The sequence below is a fragment of the Mastomys coucha genome, unplaced genomic scaffold (assembly GCF_008632895.1).
Source record: "Mastomys coucha isolate ucsf_1 unplaced genomic scaffold, UCSF_Mcou_1 pScaffold19, whole genome shotgun sequence".
NCBI classification, from domain to species: Eukaryota; Metazoa; Chordata; class Mammalia; order Rodentia; family Muridae; genus Mastomys; species Mastomys coucha.
This window is the reverse complement of record NW_022196901.1, coordinates 16,522,727-16,542,226: the sequence shown is the minus strand read 5'-3', so window position 1 is coordinate 16,542,226 and position 19,500 is coordinate 16,522,727. Positions and strand designations below refer to the sequence as shown.

The 19,500-nt window shown below is 43.7% G+C and overlaps 1 protein-coding gene across 6 annotated transcripts in view; it reads left to right on the top strand.

The window, feature by feature from the left end:
* Slc26a5 (solute carrier family 26 member 5) overlaps positions 1–19,500 on the top strand; it is a 45,471-nt gene that overhangs the window by 7,295 nt on the left and 18,676 nt on the right. For 4 of the 6 annotated variants that reach the window (XR_004121413.1, XR_004121412.1, XM_031379898.1 and 1 more), the window contains exons 1-7: positions 337–527; positions 1,348–1,487; positions 6,669–6,779; positions 9,332–9,498; positions 10,027–10,191; positions 13,404–13,556; positions 16,482–16,564. Coding sequence is in view for 4 of the 6 variants with exons in the window: in XM_031379898.1 (XP_031235758.1) it covers positions 376–527; positions 1,348–1,487; positions 6,669–6,779; positions 9,332–9,498; positions 10,027–10,191; positions 13,404–13,556; positions 16,482–16,564 (971 nt within the window). In the remaining 2 variants the exon portion in view is untranslated. Of the gene's footprint in view, positions 1–325; positions 528–1,347; positions 1,488–6,668; positions 6,780–9,331; positions 9,499–10,026; positions 10,192–13,403; positions 13,557–16,481; positions 16,565–19,500 lie in introns of those variants that run through there. The other 2 variants (XM_031379900.1, XM_031379899.1) reach the window with 2 other exon arrangements.

The window sequence follows — 19,500 nt, the reverse complement described above, 5'->3', positions numbered from 1 at the left end:
GCTGGTCAGAGTTCACCTGACTTACACTTCCCCCTAATGCAGAGCCAGAGGCAAATGGACTGCAGGACCATCATTAAACTCAACATGAACTCTTGCTGAACACTTACACGTTGCCTATTTATTGCTCTGAGGGGGAATAAATAAAGTTTATGGGGTTTTTTTTTCATTTATTTTTGCTCACTACATTTGTAAGTGAGTACAACTCTACATAACAATATGGGATGTGTTCTGCTGGTCCCGAGAAACCCTCAGGGCCTAGAACATCAGGGCCTGAAGAAGAGATGGCTTTTACCATCTAAACTGGGTTTTTTATTTTCTCCCTTAGTGGCCATCCAGAAATGCTTGTCTCCTGCTGTTGGTGAATAACTGCAGACCATGGATCATGCTGAGGAAAATGAAATCCCTGCAGAGACCCACAAGTACTATGTGGAAAGACCTATCTTCAGTCATCCTGTCCTCCAGGAGAGGCTGCACGTCAAGGACAAAGTCACAGAGTCCATTGGGGATAAGCTGAAGCAGGCATTCACGTACGTTTAACCCTTTCCTCCTCTGTGGCGTTTTGTTCGAGTTGCAAGGTCACCCAAGGAGGGCTTTCTGGCAAGCGGGAGGAAGAACAAAGGCAAATGGCGAGCACTGCCAGTTTGCAGATCCACCCGCCGGTGGTTCAGCTGGTACCAGGGTTTTGGTTGGTCACGTGAGCACCATGTATTTCACCGTGGGTCCAAGTTTCAGTTCTGTTGCTGTAATAAAACAGCCTGACAAAAACAACGTAAGGGAGAAAAGGGTTTCTTTAGCTTACAGCTCCGTTATTGCAGGCGGTCAAGGTAGGAACCGCAAAGGATCAGACCCACAGCCAAGAGCGGACGGTGGATATATACAGGCGGATCCTGATAGCTCTCTCCTCCTCTCCGGCTCCGTGCCACAATAGACTAGGTCATACTACAATTAACAGTTAAGGCACTTCCCACAGATTAGCCCATAGACCAATCTAGACAATTCCTCATTAAGACCCTTCCCAGTTGATTCTAGGTTATGTTAATTTAATTAAACTAGCCAGCATATCCTGTTTACTGGTTTTCGACTATGCCTTACATCTATGTAAAGGTTTACATATCTGTTCTCAAATTCCCCACATAGCTCTAGAACATCTACACCCCTAATTGTCACCCAGGCATGGCTCAGCCTCTCTATCGTTCCCATCTGTAGCTCCCACCCCATTTAGCATCTTAATCACTAATTGCGGATTGCTCCTTATCACTCCTGGAACTGAAGGATAGAAAACCCTTAGTGTGAGGTCCACAGAGATATTCCTCATTGACAACTGAATCTGTGTCTTTGTTTTCCTAGGTGTACTCCTAAAAAAATAAGAAACATCATTTACATGTTCTTGCCCATCACTAAGTGGTTGCCAGCATATAAATTCAAGGAATATGTGTTAGGTGACTTGGTCTCAGGCATAAGCACCGGAGTGCTTCAGCTTCCCCAAGGTTAGTATAATTCACTGCTCTCTTGTTCTGGTGTGTCTGTCTGTCTGTCTGTCTGTCCATCTCTTACTCTCTGCCTCTCTGTATGTCTCACTCTATCTCTCTGTCTGTCTCTGTCTCTCTGTCTTTCTGTGTGTCTCTCTGTCTCTCACTCTCTTGTTCTCTGTCTCCCTGTATTTCTCTCTTACTCTCTGTCTTTCTGTCTGTCTCTCTCTGTTTCTCTGTGTGTGTTTGTCTGTCTCTCACTCTCTTGCTCTCTATCTCTCTGTATGTCTTTCTCACTCTCTGTCCTCTGTTTCTCTATGTCTCTGTCTGTCTGTCTGTCTGTGTTTCATTGTTTGTTAGTCCATCCCCTCAAATAACCTTTTAACCTATGTTCATCATAGTTTCAGATTCATGACTTGTTCTGTTTGGTGCATATTGTTCTAGTAACTTTTACTTTTCTAAACTAATTTTTCAGAAACTTAATCTTTAGGAAACCTTGGGATCATTCATTGTAGAAAGTGATGGTACTGATTTGAAGGTCAGTTAGTTGCTCAGTCAACATCTTGCTATAGTTGCAGTGGAGTTCTTGCTTCTAGGCCCATAACATAACTGAAAGCAATTATGGTATGCTGAATTTCCTTTATAGGTCTATAGTTTTATCTGTAATATAAGAATGTTAGAAAATATCAATTTGTGAGCCAGGCATGGTGGCATATGCCCTTCACCCTAACACAGATGGATCACTGTGATTTCCCAAGCTGACTTGGTCTAAATATCAAGCTCTGGGCCAGCCTATGCTACACAATGAAACCCTGTTTCAAAAATAAAAAAGGTACATACACATTTTTAAACTGTAAACATCATAAAGGAAAAGACAGGACACTGGAACGTCATGGGGGGCTAGTTTAAGTAAAGAAGTATTGAAAAGTTGTTTGGAAAAGTGGATTCAACATGCAGTAATACAAACAATTGTAATGAAAGGACTTAGTGGATCACACAAAGAAAAGGTAGGCATCAAAATAGGAAGGAGTTGGAGTAAAGAAGAATTGAAAGGAGAGATGGGGGATGAGCGTGTAGGAGAGACAGAAAGGACAGCATGAGTCAGGGTGTGATCCGAAAAAGAGCTGGGTATGGTCAAAGGGCTGGAGGAAGGCAGTATAGGATTGCAGGAGCATATAGTGACAATCAGAAGTGCTCTAACAAAGATGCTGGCTGGACACTGAGTTACCCCAGAAGAAAACTCATCAACAAAGGAAAGAATATTTTTCATAAAGCTTTAAGAAAGACAGAGGCGTCTGGAAAGATGGCTCATCACTTAAGAAGACTAGATGCTCTTCCAGAGGTCCTGAGTTCAATTCCCAATAACCATATGGTTGCTCACAACCATCTGTAATGGGATCTGGTGCCCTCTTCTGACCTTCAGTCAGAGAGAGAGAGAGAGGGAGAGAGAGGAAGAGAGAGAGAGAGAGAGAGGGAGAGACAGACAGACAGACAGACAGACAGAGACAGAGACAGACAGAGACAGAGACAGAAAGACAGAGACAGAGACAGAGACAGAGACAGACAGAGACAGACAGACAGACAGACAGACAGACAGACAGAGACAGACAGATAGACAGACAGACAGACAGACTGAGACAGACAGAGACAGAGATTAGCCTGGCCTGGTGGTATAACTGTAACAGCCTGTAACCCCTGCTGTTCAGAGACTGAGGCAGGGAGATTATATGTTAATGGCCTCCCTAGTCTAGAGAGAGAAATTCTGCAAGGAATCAGACTAAAGGGAAAGCAATTTAAAGTCAGGCACACATAGTAAGCTATCTGAATACCAGGGACAGACGGAAGAAAACAAACCTTAGTGACAAAGAAAAAAGGCATGTTATTGTGTAATGAGAAGCTGAACTACTAGAAAATCAATAGTTCCTATTCAAAAGTGTTAAATTAGGAAATGAATACCACAAATTTGTGAGCCCACATTGCAGAACAACTTGCAGAACACTGGGCACTGAGGCATTATCTACTGAGTCTCTCAGTCCTGTGCCATTTCCATCTTTGCTGCAGGGACTGCTGTGTGTTGTAGGGTGCTAGCAGCTTTCTGGCCTCTGACCCCATGCCAGCGTGACCACAGTGTTGCTAGAGTGTGCCAGAGAAGCCCTGGTTTAGGAAAATGGACAGAAAAGCAGAAAGACAGTAGCAGTACTGGGATGATTGCTCCTGGACATGACACCAGGAGGGGAAAGTAGGGAACAAGGGCTGCCTCCCCAGCCAGAGCCTTGGCATGCTACTCTAAATGATGCACATGCTTTTCTTTGCTAGGAATAACATGTTAAAGGGCCAGGACTAGAGTGACTGCATCATTGCATATGAAGCAAGGATGCTTTCTGACTCTTCTGTTTGCTCTTTGTTTTCCTTCAGAGCATTAAAATGCAGTAGATGCATTTTCCAGGTGTCCTAGAAATCCCTCTGAGACCTCAAGGCTGAGGACAAAGAGTGGAGGGATGCCAAACGGCTGATGAGAGTGATGGCACCCAGCACTCCCTGCCATGCATCACTCCAGCAGAATGTAGGAGGGAAAGAATACAGATGCACAGTTTGGAATACACATTTCCTAGAAAGAAGTGATACCTTATGCATTTCCTTTCAACCTAAAACAATTGAGCAGGTGCAAGAGCTACTGTTCAGAGCACAGACCATCTCCCCTGGGTTTTATAGAAACTACCCCCTATTCTTAAGTGAAAAGTAGCCTAACAGCTTTAAAAAATAGACTCAAAAAAAAAAAAAAAGAAGGAAGGAAGGACAGAAGAAGGAAGGAAGGAAGGGAGGAAGGAAGGAAGGTAAGGAGGGAGGCAGGGAGGGAGGAAGGAAGGAAGGAAGGAAGGAAGGAAGGAAGGAAGGAAGGAAGGAAGGAGGGAAGCAGGGAGGGAGGAAGGAAGGAAGGAAAAAAGAGACAAACCTCAAGTAAGTCCACACATCCATACAGCCTTTTTCATAATGGCCAAACCTTGAAAGCAAGATGTCTCTGAATAGGTTAATAGTTAAAAAACAAAACAAAATAAAACAAAACACCAACTACATCCAGAAGATGGAATACTCTTCATTATTAAAAACAAATGACCTCACATGCATGGAGAGACATAGAAGAAACATAAACGCATATTTCTAAATGAAAGATGTGGATCTAAAAGGCATGTAGTATGTAATCCCAGTCATGTAATGCTCTGAAGACAGTAAAAGGATCAGTGGTGACTAGGGGGTTGTGAGGAGGAAGGAACAGGAAGGTCGAATGTAGAGGACTGGAGCCCAGTATTCAGTATCACTCTGTAATGGTAGGTGCATACAGGACACACGACATCAGAGGGAGCCCAAGCCTAAACTTCAGGGGACAACCGTGTCTCATTGCAGGTTCATCTTCTGTAGCAAATGTGCCACTGTGATATGTGAGCATTGACAGTGGGGACAGCATGTGAGGGGACAGGAAGAATATAGGAACTCTTTATATGGTCCAGTTAATCTATTGTGAGCTTAAAACTGCTCTGAAAAAAGTCCATTTTTAAAAAGAGGAAGAAGTTGGCATGTAAATGAATGAAAAGGGAACCCCTGCTGTGCAAAACTATCCTCTGGCCAAACTGCAGCCATCTTCAGGAATCTAGCTGGGCCTGCATACCAAAGACCATCACAGCTGGGCTTGCTCACTGTCACTCACAGTTGACATCTCTTCTTGGAAGGATGAGGCAGGGAGGGTCATGGGACCTTCACCTGCATATCCAGCTACCTCTCCTACCCAGCTTATGCAAGTCTGCTCCACTTGCACGTGGCTCCAGAGTCCCTGGGAGAAGCTAGAGTATTGGTTCTCAATCTGTGGGCCTTGACCCCTTTGGGGATTGCATATCAGATATTTACATTACAATTCATAGCAGTGGCAGAATGACAGTTATAAAGTAGCAAGAAGGTAATTTTATAAGTGGGGCTCTCCACACCATTAGGAAGGTTGATAGAGATGGGGAAGCCATTGGTCATGTTTACATGCAAGCTTGCATGTGACTGCTTTAAGGTCGCCCATGTTCCACCTATAACCCTCATCCATTGCTCTGTAAGTAACCCTGATAAGTTCATTGCTTTCTCCGAGTGTGCTTTGGGTGAATCGTGTTGTTGGGAACCTAGGAGGAAGTAGATATTATTCACGCCTCTTCCCAAGAGGAGGAATTTTAGCCACCACCCCCTAAAGCGGACGACCTGCACTTCTAAAGACTCTAGGAATAAAGTATCAATTATTCTGTTTGGAAAACTGCAAACCTGGAAGTGAACTAGGCTTGGCTCACTTGGAAGATACCTGTCCAAGACTACATACAGAATAAGCAGATGGCAACAGAGGAGTCAGGAAGACCATAACTTCTGATGTGAGACAAATGAAGAAGCCAGATCAGGTGTCAGGTTGAGGGGAGTGCATAGGCCAGGAGATGTTACTGTGGAGGATGCTGATGCCAAAGCAGTCTTTAGGGAATCTTCAAACATGCCATTAGAGACAGCGCCATCAGGGTGCATCCAGACCAGCCTGTACCTGACAAGAGACGTCTTTCTACTCTTACCTGTGACAGAGGGCAGAAAACTCCACCCATGCAAATGGAAGATGACAAGGCAAACGCCTGGTTTAGTTACTTATCTCACTGTTGTGACAAATATTGTACAAAAGTACCTCAAGGAGGTTTCATGTTGGCCCAGTTCTAGTGCGCAGTTCATCATGGTGAGGAAAGTGTAGCCCAGCGGGAGCTTGAGGCAGACAGTCACATTCCATCTATAGTCAGGAAGCGGAGAGAGATGAACACTGCTGCTGCCCAACTGGCTTCTTTTAAATCAGTCCAGAGCTTAACCCCAAGGAATGGTACAACCCACCTTTAGGATGGTTTTCCCGCCTCAACTAACCTCATCCAAATAACTAATCCCTCACAGGCTAGCCCAGAGGTTTCTCTTCAGTGAGTCTAGATCCTATCAAGTTTACAATCAGTGTTAGCCAACATACTGTTGCAGCCTGGACTATGGAGACACCAGAGTGTTGGTGGGGTTGAGGCAGAAGAGAAGGCAGGCCAGACACATACAGATACCTTAAAGAGGGTACCACCTGTTCATAAGAAACCAAGGGGTAAAAAGGAATGCACCCCAGTTTGCTTACCGTGATTCCATGTCTGCTCTCTGATCCTGCAGGCTTAGCCTTCGCAATGCTGGCTGCTGTCCCCCCGGTGTTCGGCCTGTACTCCTCATTTTATCCTGTTATCATGTACTGTTTCTTTGGAACCTCCAGACACATATCTATAGGTAAAAACTTACATTAGATAACCTAGCCTAAAACTCTCCTTCCAAGCTTTGCAATATGCTTGTTATTATTGCTTAATAAGCCTTTTCTGACTGTGTACTTATTAATTGTTTCAAAAACGTTACTGCACTCTGCTGAGGATATATGTGGGTAGTTGAACACTTGTTCTGGCCAGGTTCACTCTCCAGCAATGAAAAAGCACGTATGCGTTCCCTCTTCTTCCGCCTTTTCTTAGTTCCCCCTCCCACTTCTCCAAGATTTCTAAAATTAATAGCTTTCTTATAATCCTGGGTTAATTAAATGGGGCAATTTTCTTGCATAAAAGAGTAATTGTTGAGAGCTGTAAAATGAGATTAATGCTTCATTTTATAATATACTTGACTTGTCTGGTTTTTCTTATTTGTTTTAATAGTGATACTCAGGGTTTCTAATCACATTGTGTATATATATATATGCATCTTCGTCATACTGTAAGCCCCAAGTTCTACATATTCTTTCTGTAGTGCATTTAGGAACTGGATGCATGTAAATTTAATTATATCAGAGCTTTGTGAGGCTACCAGCAGCAAACAAACTCCTAGAGTGTTTCAGATATCCATTGCTTGGTAACAAATGCCACCCAACTTTAAAGCTTATGTTGCATATCACTTTTAAAAATATAAATGTAAAATTTTTAAATAAATAGGACTCATGAAAAACAGTCATTTTACTATCTCTTCTAGACCCACGAGGCCAGCATTTCAGAAGGCTTTACCCAGGCAACTCCTCTCTTTCCTAACTATTCCCGTTTCTCTCCCTTTCCTCCCCTTCTTCTCTTGTCCATGTGGTCCTAGGAACAGGCCACATGGCCTTGCTCGAGCTTTCTCATGCATGGTGACCTAGGCTTCAGTAGAAGTTTTGAAACTTTTGAGCTGGTAAGCTAGCTCAGCTGGTAAAGGGGCTTGTCTGTCTGTAACCATGGGCTTTCCCACCCTCACCCCAGTTCCCAAGTAGTGACTCAGAGGCTTGTGTTCAGTACTTAGGCCAGAAGCTTGGGCTTGTTCCCCAACTAGCTTCTAACTTACATAACCTGTTTAAACTATTCCATGTCTGCCACACGACTGGTTACTTCTCCTCAGTTTCATGCACCCAACTTCCTCCGAGGTGGGAAGGGGGCCGGGGGGCAGTGGGAATCTCTCTCCTCTTACTATTTCCCAGAGTTCTAATCTCTCTACCAGAACCCCCATCTTCTACTTCCTGCCTTTTGCTAATAGGCCATCAGCTTTTGATTGACAGGTGATGCTTGCATACAGTGCACAAGAGATTATCCCTACATGTGTCCGTATGACTGACGACCTGAGTTCAATCTCTGTGACCCACTAGAAGGAAAGACCTGTCTCCCATAAGTAGTCCTATGATTGACACGCATGAGCTATGAGGCAAAATGCCTACTTTTTTCTCTCATATAGGCGTAATGTGTGTGTGTGTGTGTGTGTATGTGTGTATATGTGCATGTGTGTGTATGTATGTATGTATGTGTGTATGTGTATGTGTGTGTGTGTGTGTGTGTGTGTGTGTGTGTGTGTGTGTGTGTGTGCACGCACATCTGCTATTACTCTCCACCTTATATCTTGAGGCAAAGTCCCTCACTGAACCCAATGCATACTGACTGGCTGGACTAGCTGACAAGTGAGCTGTAAGGATCCACTTATCTTTACCATCCCCTCCCCCAGCACTAGGGTTCCAGACAAGCAAGATCCTATGTGGCTACTGTAGATCCTAACTCAGGTCCTCAAACTGGCAGTGCAGACCCATTCCCAACTGAGCCATTCCAAAACCCACAGCATTACTGTGGTGATCCCTGCAAATGCTACAGCTAGCATCAGAGAAATGATCCACATGAGACCAGGAGGAAATCCGATCTAACACTAGGAAGTTTATTTTACACATATTAAATAAGTACAGCACAATTTGGTAATGATTATTAATTAACAACCTCATGTGTACAATAAAGATTAAGGTGTGGCTACATCAAAACTCCTTTGCAAAGTACATGTAACCTCTACTATGAAGATGGGTTCTATAGCGTAAACCCCTAGGGTCTGGTATGTTCGTAGTCATACAGATAGAATAGAGGTCACCAGGCTACACAGTCCATGTGACATCTCTCCTAACTATTGACTGAGAAGCAATGTTCAAGATAAACGTCTAGGAGGGGAGATTTTTGGGTAAGTGTAATACTTCAGGAGGATTCAGGTGTGGCCCAGCCCTATGGATAGCACACAGCTCCAGGCTGTTAATATCCACTCCCAGGCTTCTGGGTGAGAAACAAGTCTTCTATACATCCCTTCAGTTGAAGAGACAAGCCTGCGTACCTCTCATTCCTGTTTTCTCTGGTGCTTATCTGGGAACATGAAGATCTCAGAAGTCACTTGGGGTCTCTGCTGCATCATTCTTTTAGTTAAAGTTAAGTCATAGACCCCTGAGCAGAGATCATGCCTGATGTCCACATGCGAGTTAGAGGCTTCATTCCTTGAGCTTCCGATCAGAGCTCACGCCTGCGCCTCTGTTTCAGGTCCTTTTGCTGTTATTAGCTTGATGATTGGAGGTGTGGCTGTCCGGTTAGTTCCGGATGATATTGTCATCCCAGGAGGAGTAAATGCAACCAACGGGACGGAAGCCAGGGATGCGTTAAGAGTGAAAGTCGCCATGTCTGTTACCTTACTTTCAGGGATCATTCAGGTGAGACTCCATGTCAGGAGATTAATTCTGTCTGTTCATCTGTGAAATGCCTATTGAATTCTCTTGGCTGGTCTCGCTATGTGTGGGCAGAGTCAGACAGCAAATCTCCAGAGCTGGGGGCTTAAGATGCTTAAAATACCTGCTCACTGGGTGCCTTAGCTACCACTAAGAAAACCTAGCAGGCTTCCCTTTAAGTGTTCTGAAAGCAAAATGAGTTTGAAGGAGTGGGTGGTGGTTTGGGGAGAGGCTCCCTTAGGGGCTTGGAGGCAATGGCATGTGCATGAAGCATGGCATGCATGAATGAGCCCCTCCCAGCAGAGTGTAAGCATGAGCAGGGTTCTGAGGGACTCAGGCCATTACAGGGTTAGCGTCATGTTCTTTATAACCAGTGAACTGTTAGCTGCCACTGGCACAAGTCTACAGGATTAGGAAATGACTGAGAGAGAAATGCACATGTTTTCTGTTGGTTGTCATTTCTTAACTCATCGCAACATTTGTTTGTTTCTCTGTCATTTTTTAAAAACCTAGTTTTGCCTAGGTGTCTGTAGGTTTGGATTTGTGGCCATATACCTCACAGAGCCATTGGTGCGAGGCTTTACCACCGCAGCCGCTGTACACGTGTTCACGTCCATGTTAAAATACCTGTTTGGGGTCAAAACAAAGCGGTACAGTGGGATCTTTTCAGTGGTGTATGTAAGTAAGCGACTCCTCACTGTCTGGTACTGGCTCCCCAACCCCACGCCCTGTTCGAGTCTATGTATCTTTCTCCTCCAAGGCTTCAAAGGAGAAGACTTAGTTAGCCTAAGGCTTTCTGGGAAAACTGCTACAACCCTGGTTAAACCCTGACGTCTGTCCATGTTGTGGATGCGTGATTCTAGCTGGTTCAAAAGGAATTTGTTCTTAGGTGGCCCTCAGTGGCTGCACCAGTCACTCTAATTAGGTGCAGAGATAGATAGCTTTAAAGAACAAATTATGTTGGGTTTTTTTTTGGGGGGAGGGGGGAGTGGATACTAATAAATAACTTCCAGATATAATAAGAAGTTAGGTGTGGTGCTGTATGCCTTTAATCTCAGCCCTTGGAAAGCAGAAGCAAACAGATTTCTGTGAGTTTGAGGCAAGTCTATTCTACATAGTGACTTCCTGGCCAGCCAGGGCTACATAATGAGACCATTTCAAAAAACAAGCATAAAAGACGTAATAGGAGTTTGCAGTGGTGGCACATGCCTTTAATCTCAGCACTTGGGAGGCAGAGGCAGGTGGATTTCTGAAGTTCAAGGCCAGCCTGGTCTACAGAGTGAGTTCCAGGACAGCCAGGGCTACACAGAGAAACCCTGTCTCGAAAAAAAAAAACAAAAAAAACAAAAAAACAACAACAAAAAAAGACATAATAAGAAAATATATCTCAGGCTGGAGAGATGGCTCAGCGGGTAAGAGCACTGACTGCTCTTCCAAAGGGTCTGAGTTTAGATCCCAGCAACCACATGGTGGCTCACAACCACCCATAATGAGATCTGACGCCCTCTTCTGGGGTGTCTGAAGACAGCTACAGTGAATTACACCAGAGCGAGCGGGCTAGAGCGAGTGGGCTGGAGCGAGCGGGGCTGGCTGAGGTCCTGAGTTCAATTCCCAGCAGCCACACACATGATAGCTCAGGGCCATCTGTACAGCCATAAAACAAACAAACAAACAAAAAAAAAAAGGAAAAAATATATCTCATTTAAAGGCTGCCTATTCAAGCAGGTAAAAATAAGTAAGGCTGTAAATGGTTTAACCAACATAAGTAATTAGTTTAATAAAACATGTATAGACTATACACTACAGAAGAAAATAGTAAATTTGATAGTAAAAATAACTGATCAAATTAAAGCTGATTATATGAAGTTCATAACAAATTCTTAAAATTCAACATTTTTTTCACACAATACAATATAGCTTAAAAAAAAATCATTAACAATAGAGCTCCCCAAATCCTGAATGCAGACTGGAGAGATGTCTCAAACTTTTAAGGGCACTTGCTACTATTGAAGAGTACCAGGGTTCAACACCTAGCATCCACATCAGACAGCATAACCACCTCTATCTCCAGGAGATTTCGCACACTCTTGTGGCTGCATTGGGCACACACAAACATGAACACACACACACACAGGGGTGGGGGTGTACTCAAAAACAAAACTACTACTATAAAACCTGTACGTTTACAATCCAAGAAAAAAATACATTTCTAATTGGCCCCTGAAGTAATTCTAGCCAATTGAATACTACAAAGGACATTTTCAGATCCTCAGCTGTAGCCTCTGCAGGCCTCTCTATGTGGGCCCTCTCCTCTCTAGACATGATGCTCATACCTGAGCAGACACAACCTTGGCCTTGGAGCTGACTGTCCAATGGGAAAATAGATGTGGTTACCCATGAGTTGTACCAATGTTGAGTTCATTACAAGTATGTTAAATGCTATAAGAAGGAGAACAGACAGACACCTTTAGATTAGGGTTCTGGGACAGTCATTCTGAAGTGGTACATTTCAATTTGAATCTTCAGTTGATAAAACTGGAATCAAACTGTAAAGATATCCCACAAGTTATTAATTTCTTGTGATATGTGGAAATACACCTCATACTCTGAGACTTCTCCAAATGACTTGCATTTTGCAGCCTGCACATGCATGAGCCCTAGGCCGTGCAGCCCAGGTGCGTTGGCCTCTCTGCTCTGTTGGCTGTCCGATGAAATGATTATATTTGGGATATCCAGACCATAGCCCTAAGACATAACTAAGTGACTTTCTTCTCTTCCTTTCCTGGGCTTCTCTCTGAACATCTTTCCCTGGCTCCAAAGTCTGCCTGGCTTCACTATCAACTTCTCCTGACAATTTCTAAGTCAGCTTTCTCCAGCTTTGCTGTGTTCTTACCTCTGAAGTATTCTGCAGTGTTGACTCTGATTCTTTCATGATGCTCACAAGTCAGCCCCAGGGTCATTTTTTTTTTTTCTGAATTTTATATGAGCTACATTCAGATATTAACATATCAAAACCACCATATTCCTTGCATGGTAGAGCATGCCTAAGCTGACACTCTAGAGGACCGTGAGTTCAAGGTCAGCATGGACTCCATAGTGAGCACCTTCCTCAAACAAAACAACAGTAAACCTATAATTTCGTTGGATATGAATTATGAGTATAAAATTGTATGATTAGGTGAAATAAAAGCCTCCTAATCTATAGAAGATATAAAGAGAAATGTTTCATCCTAAAATCATTCAGTTAGTGTGCTAAAGGTGGAGCCCAGGGCCTGGAGCATACCAAGTGTATACTCTACCACTGAATTTTATACTAAGTACCCCAACTCATGTCGCTTTTAAGTTGAGGCTCATTGGGATTATTTTTACTGTGGCAAACTATACAAAACAAGAAGCCAGGCTGAAGAGATGCCTCTGTGTTTTCTGCCCTTGCCTAAGACCTGGATTTGATTTCTAGCACCCAAATGGTGCCTCACAAATGCCTGTCACTCCAGTGCCAGGAGATCCAATGACTACTTCTGACCTTCATGGGCTCCTATATGCGTGTTGTTCAAATGCATACACTCAGGCATACACACAGATTCAGTAAATATTTTAAAAGTCCATAACAAAACATATCTCCATGTTCACACTATTTTAAAATACATAGTGCAGTAGGATTAGTGCATTCTTTTGGCCACACAGCTGTGATCACCCTCTGTTCTGGAACCTTTTTGACCAATGGGGACAGAAGCTTCCCACTCATCAAGTTCCCACCCCGTTCTCTCCACCCAACCCTGCTAGGCTCTTTCACCCTTGTCTCTGTGGTCTGCCTGTCTGGGGACCTCACGTGTGTTGATTCATGCAGTCCAGGAGCTTAATATAAACCTCCAGTGTTCACTGTGTTACAGAGTACAGTTGCTGTGTTGCAGAATGTTAAAAACCTCAACGTGTGTTCCCTAGGCGTCGGCCTGATGGTTTTTGGTTTGCTGTTGGGTGGCAAGGAGTTTAATGAGAGATTTAAAGAGAAATTGCCAGCGCCCATTCCTCTAGAGTTTTTTGCTGTAAGTACATGCAAGGCGGTGGCCTATTCAGTCTTGGGATCACATGCACCTGATCCTGCAGGGGATTCTGAAGGGGTGGTGGAAGGACAAGGAGCTGGAGGGTCCTCGTCCCTGTTCTGTAAAACAACTAAGAAAAAAATGTAAAAAGAAAAATGCCGTAAAATGTAGATATAGATGACTTTTAAAACCTAAGTGTAGATTATAAATAAATGCGCATTTTAACAATGGTTCCTATGAAAGGTGGGATGGAAGAATTTGGGTTTTTCATTATCTGCTTATTTTTTTAAATATCACACATTAATTTAATTAACCATGATAATTTTAATACTTTTACTTACTGTAATATGGTGACTTCCACTTTGAAAAGTCAAAATCTCCCCAATTTTCTTTGTTTTCTGGTACTTCTAAGCTGAAAGAAAATATCTCATGGCCTCACATAAGTCAGATCCAAACATCTCACAATATGTTCATAACTGAAAAATTACTAGTTTTATATTTAAAAAGTGTATATAAATTGAAATAAACAATACTAGGTCCTTAAATGACCGCAATGATTTATTCATGGATGTGTGCATGGTGTGAGCCTTGCATAGCTGCAGCCGTAGAGTCAGAGTGAAGACTACTCCTGCACTTCTCTTCACAGAGAGCTACCACAGAGTAGCCAGGTTTTGTGACAATGTAACATTATCAGAAGGAACTGGTCTGAGCTGATGTTCAAACTGTTAGCTGCTTCCAACTAGGAGCCGGCACAGCTGTTTCCCTGCAGCCTTTAAAATCCACAGTGGGTCACTCTGGGTTCCTGAGTTGAAAGTTTGGAACCCACAAAGATTCTTTTAAAAAGATAACAGGTGTCAGCCTGTACGTGCCTCTAATCCCAGCAATTGGGAACTGGCTTGGGAGGATCGTGCTGTCAAGCTAGCCTGGGGTATATACAGAAAACTTGATTTTTTTTTTTAAAGATAGAAAAGAAAAACAAATGTAACATATATTTGATACAAATTTAGAAGCAGAAAAGCTACAGCTATGAAAACAACTGTCTACTATAGCTCCCAAAGAACTCCTTGCCTTGGTCTTAGCAAAGTCCCACTAGTATCTTTTTTTTTCTTCTTTCTTTTATTCTGTGCTTGGAATCTTATTGGGGCTTCCTGTGCTAGGAATGTATCTGACCTGAGCCCCATTCTGGCCCTTTCTTAGAAAGTAAAACGGCAAAAGAGACCTAACAATGTCAAAACCTCTTCTGTGACTGGGATCAGGTGTAGGATTGCAGCTTCTACTTAGAACAGAAAGAGGGATAGCGCAGCTCTGCCAGGAAGGGCAGCGAAGCCTGCTGAGGATGTGAAGGACCCACATGGTCTTTCCTATGTTGGGTACCAGTTCTGCCCACTGCCCAGATTCCTTTTAAAGATTCCTTCTTGTTTCCCCAGAGAGTGAATCTCCACAACTACCATTGAAATTACAGTCTTTCAATAATACCTTCATGGAGCATTTGGGGTGGGGGGCGGGTGTTGAGACAGAGTTTCTCTGTATAGCCCTGGCTGTCCTGGAACTCACTCTGTAGACCAGGCTGGCCTTGAACTCATAAATCCACCTGCCTCTGCCTCCCAAGTGCTGGGATTAAAGGCGTGTGCCACCACTGCCCAGCCATGGAACATTTAAAGCCTCTTTTCTAGGTGGATGAGATGGCCTGACAATCTGAGTTCTATCCCTAGGACCCACATGATAGGAGAAAAGTGACTCCCAAAAACTGTCCTCTGACCTCTCCATATACAATGTGGCATGTACTTGAATGCAGGCACACACACACACACACACACACACACACACACACACACACACCTGAAGCAAACAAACTTCTTACCTATGCATTCCATAGGAAAATAGAAAATAAAACTTTTTCTGGAAAGTTTGAAGACAGGGTCTTCATGGTTCTTTTTAAGCATACAGTTTATTTTTTATTTTAAATTTGTTTTGAGTTTTGCATTCTCTGATACATCTTTTCATATCAATAGGAAAACAATGGTTTGGTAATTAGCTAGTACCACCAAAAAAGTGAGCCTCAAACTGTATTTGTTCTGTGAGTTTAAATAATTATAGGCATTCCTCCAGTTTAAGATGCACAACAGATTCCATTCACATTGACAGATATAAGTGCCCTACCACTACAGTCATTTCACTGGAGGAAGCCAAAGATACTGGTACCTCTGAGTCTACTGTGTCTGATGGACAGCAAGCTGACCTTACCAGCAGTTATACAGAGGCTATCCTGGAGGAGTTGCCTGTTCCTAGAGCCCTCCCCCCTTCTCTCCTGAAAGTCACAGAAGCTATAGTTACTGAAGATGAAGCAAGTAGCTATCACACCTTCTGCCATGTTTGTCTGCTTGAAGGTTGTGCTTTGTAATTCACATAAATCTGGATTCTAAGAGTGCAGCCTGGCCTCGGGAACACCACTCTAAGTGGCATGCTGTGTGTGTACTCCGAACCTGGAGAAGACAGCCATGTGCCACCCTGGGAGGCTTTTGACCATGGCCACACTGCTGTCCTTGAGGCAGGGACAGCAGCAGAAGGATTCTAAAGCAATGTGGGTTTCATGATGACAGGTGACCTTACCAACCTCCCCTCACATACTGTGTGGGTGGCATTCCTGCCCCAAACTCAAGGTCAACCCTAGTGATGGCCTCCTCTGGCTTCAGTCAACTAACCAAATGTCTCAACTGCGAACAGAATGCAAATGAAAAAAAACTGATTCTGCCTTGAGCTCTAGGGCCCTTTGTGGGGTAAACTGAGAGAAGTTAGCTGGCGGCTGAAAACCTCCCTCTTAACGCTGAGAAGTGAGAATAGATTTCCCATTAGACAAGCGATTTGGACCTTTGTTGTCGTGTGTGAGTGATTGGCTCTAAGGCGTGTTTGGTTTTGTGTCTGTTGTAGGTGGTGATGGGGACTGGCATTTCTGCAGGATTTAACCTGCATGAGTCCTACAGCGTGGATGTCGTTGGAACACTCCCTCTGGGGTAAGAAAAGAGCTGAAGAAGAGTGAGCGAATATCTCTAACGTTGCATGAAAAACCATCTTTTCTACATATATCAGACAGCTGGAGATTTTATAGACTTGAGTGTGTGTGTGTGTGTGTGTGTGTGTGTGTGTGTGTGTGTGTGTGTTAGTAAAAACTTGTAGCAGCTGGAAGAGATAGCACAGACCTTTAATCCCAGCACTCAGGAGGCAGAAGCAGGAAGATAGATCTTTGTGAGTTCAGTCATTCTGGTCTACATAGCAGGTTCCAGGACAGCCAGGACTACATAGTAAGACCTTGTCTAGTGGGAATGGGATTCCATAGCAGAAAAAAAATTAAAGATTTTATTTCTAACCATTTTTTGAAAGATTTCATTTTTATTTGCATATGCGTGTGCATGTGTTCATACATGTTCAGCTATCTATGGAGGCATGTGCGTGTGCATGTGTTCATACATGTTCAGGTATCTATGGAGGCATGTTCATACATGTTCAGCTATCTATGGAGGCATGTGCGTGTGCATGTGTTCATACATGTTCAGCTATCTATGGAGGCATGTGCATGTGCATGTGTTCATACATGTTCAGGTATCTATGGAGGCATGTGCGTGTGCATGTGTTCATACATGTTCAGCTATCTATGGAGGCATGTGCGTGTGCATGTGTTCATACATGTTCAGCTATCTATGGAGGCATGTGCATGTGCATGTGTTCATACATGTTCAGCTATCTATGGAGGCATGTTCATACATGTTCAGGTATCTATGGAGGCATGTGCGTGTGCATGTGTTCATACATGTTCAGGTATCTATGGAGGCATGTTCATACATGTTCAGGTATCTATGGAGGCATGTTCATACATGTTCAGGTATCTATGGAGGCCAGAAGAAGGCTTTGGATCTCCTGGGGCTAGTGTTGTGAAGGATTGTGAGACACTTGATGTGGTTGCTGGAAACCAACCCCCTAACCTCTGCAGGAGCATTAATCACTCTCAACCACTGAGCCATTGATCCAGCCCCACTAACCTCCTGTAAATACACAGTCAAATACTGTTGACCAAATTCATACTGTAAAACAGATCTCTGTGCATATTCATCTTGCAGATCTGAGCTCTATACTTATTAGACACCCAAACCTTTGTTCTCTGTCCCTTAGCCTCTGGAACTGCAAGTCAGTTTTTCATTCCATAAATTTGACTATTCTCAATATCATTTTTATCAGTGATCATACAATAATCTTTTGGGGGATTGACTCATTTCACTTGGCCTACTGCCCTCAAGGTTTATCTATAACAGGACACAGGACATGTTCTTCCTTTTTCTTTTCTTTTTTCATTAATGTATTTATTCACTTTACACCCTGATCACACACTTCCCATCTCTTCCCAGTCCCACCCTTACAGGCCCCTCCCCCAACTATCCCCTACCCTTCTCCTCTGAGAAGGGAAAGCCTGCCATGAGTACCAACCTGCCCTGACACATCAGGTTGCAGCAAGACTAGGCACATCCTCTACCATTGAGACCCTGCCAGGCAGTCCAGTTATGGGAAAGGGATCCAGTGGCAGGCAACAAAGTCAGAGACAGCCCCTGATCCCATTGTTAGGGAACCCACATGAAGAACAAGCTGCACATCTGCTACAGATATGGAGAGAGAGAGCCTAGGTCCAGAGCTTCATGCTCTTTGGTTGGTGATTTGGTCTCTGTGAGCCCCCGTGGGCCCAAGTTAGTTGACTCTGTACATCTTCTTGTGTTGCCCTTGACTCCTCTGGCTCCCTAAATCCTTTCCCTGATTCTTCCACAAGACACCCTGAGCTCTGCCTAATGTTTGGGTATGGGTCTCTGAATCTGTTTCCACCCACTGCTGGATGAAGCCTCTCAGGAGACAGTTATGCTAGGCTCCTGTCCGTAAGCACAGCAAAGTACCATTAATAGTGTCAGGGGTTGGCTCTCTCCCATGGGGTGGATCTCAAGTTGGGCCAGTCGTTGATTGGCCATTCCCTCAATCACTGCTCCATCTTTATCCTTACACATCTTATAGACAGAACAATTTGTGGATCGAAAGTTTTGTTAGTGTGGGTCGAAAGTTTTGTTAGTGGGTTGGTATCCCCCTCCCACCTCTGGAAGTCCTGCCTGGTAACAGGAGATGGCCATTTCTGTTCTTCCCTTTTCAAAGACTTGAACGATATTCCACTGTGTGTATCCCCTATACTGTGTTTCTCCATTCACCCATCAATGCATAATCGTTGGTATCCACTGCTTAGCTATCTTTCAGTAGTTCTCTTGGGATTACTCAATGTGATAACTAATCTCAATTATCAACAGGATGGAATATAGAATCACCTGAAAGATGGGCCTTTGGGCATCGGGATTTTCTTGATTAGATTGAAATGGGAAAACCTGCCCACTATGGGAGGCACCATTCCCTTTGTTTCCATCCTGGACTGTATACAGAGGAGAGGAGAAAGTAGGCTACACACATCACTCATCACCTTTGCCTCCAGATGCAACTACAATGGGACTCATTACCTCAATTTTCCCTCTGTCTTGAATTCCTCATCCTAGAGAACTATACCTGAGCTACAAGCAAAATAAACCCTTGTTTGAGTTGTTTTTTATTAGCACATTTAATCACAGCACCAGAAAAAGTATCTGAGCCACTGGATGGTATTTTGAGTTGTTTTTAAGTCCTCCATATTGTTATCTAGAGCAGCTGCAGGGAGTAAGGTTTTTCTTGTCTTTAAATCATTTTTAAAAATCTCTCCTTGACTGATATAGGGATTTGGAGCCAAAAGACCTGAATTCTAGCCTGAGCCTTTTAGCTGTGTGTCCTTGGGCAGATAACTTCTCCTCTCAAAACCCTATACCCCCCACCTGTCCTGTGAGTGTGGTAGGCCACACTTGACCCTGTGGTAGCTGTGAGACTGCAGAGGATAACACAG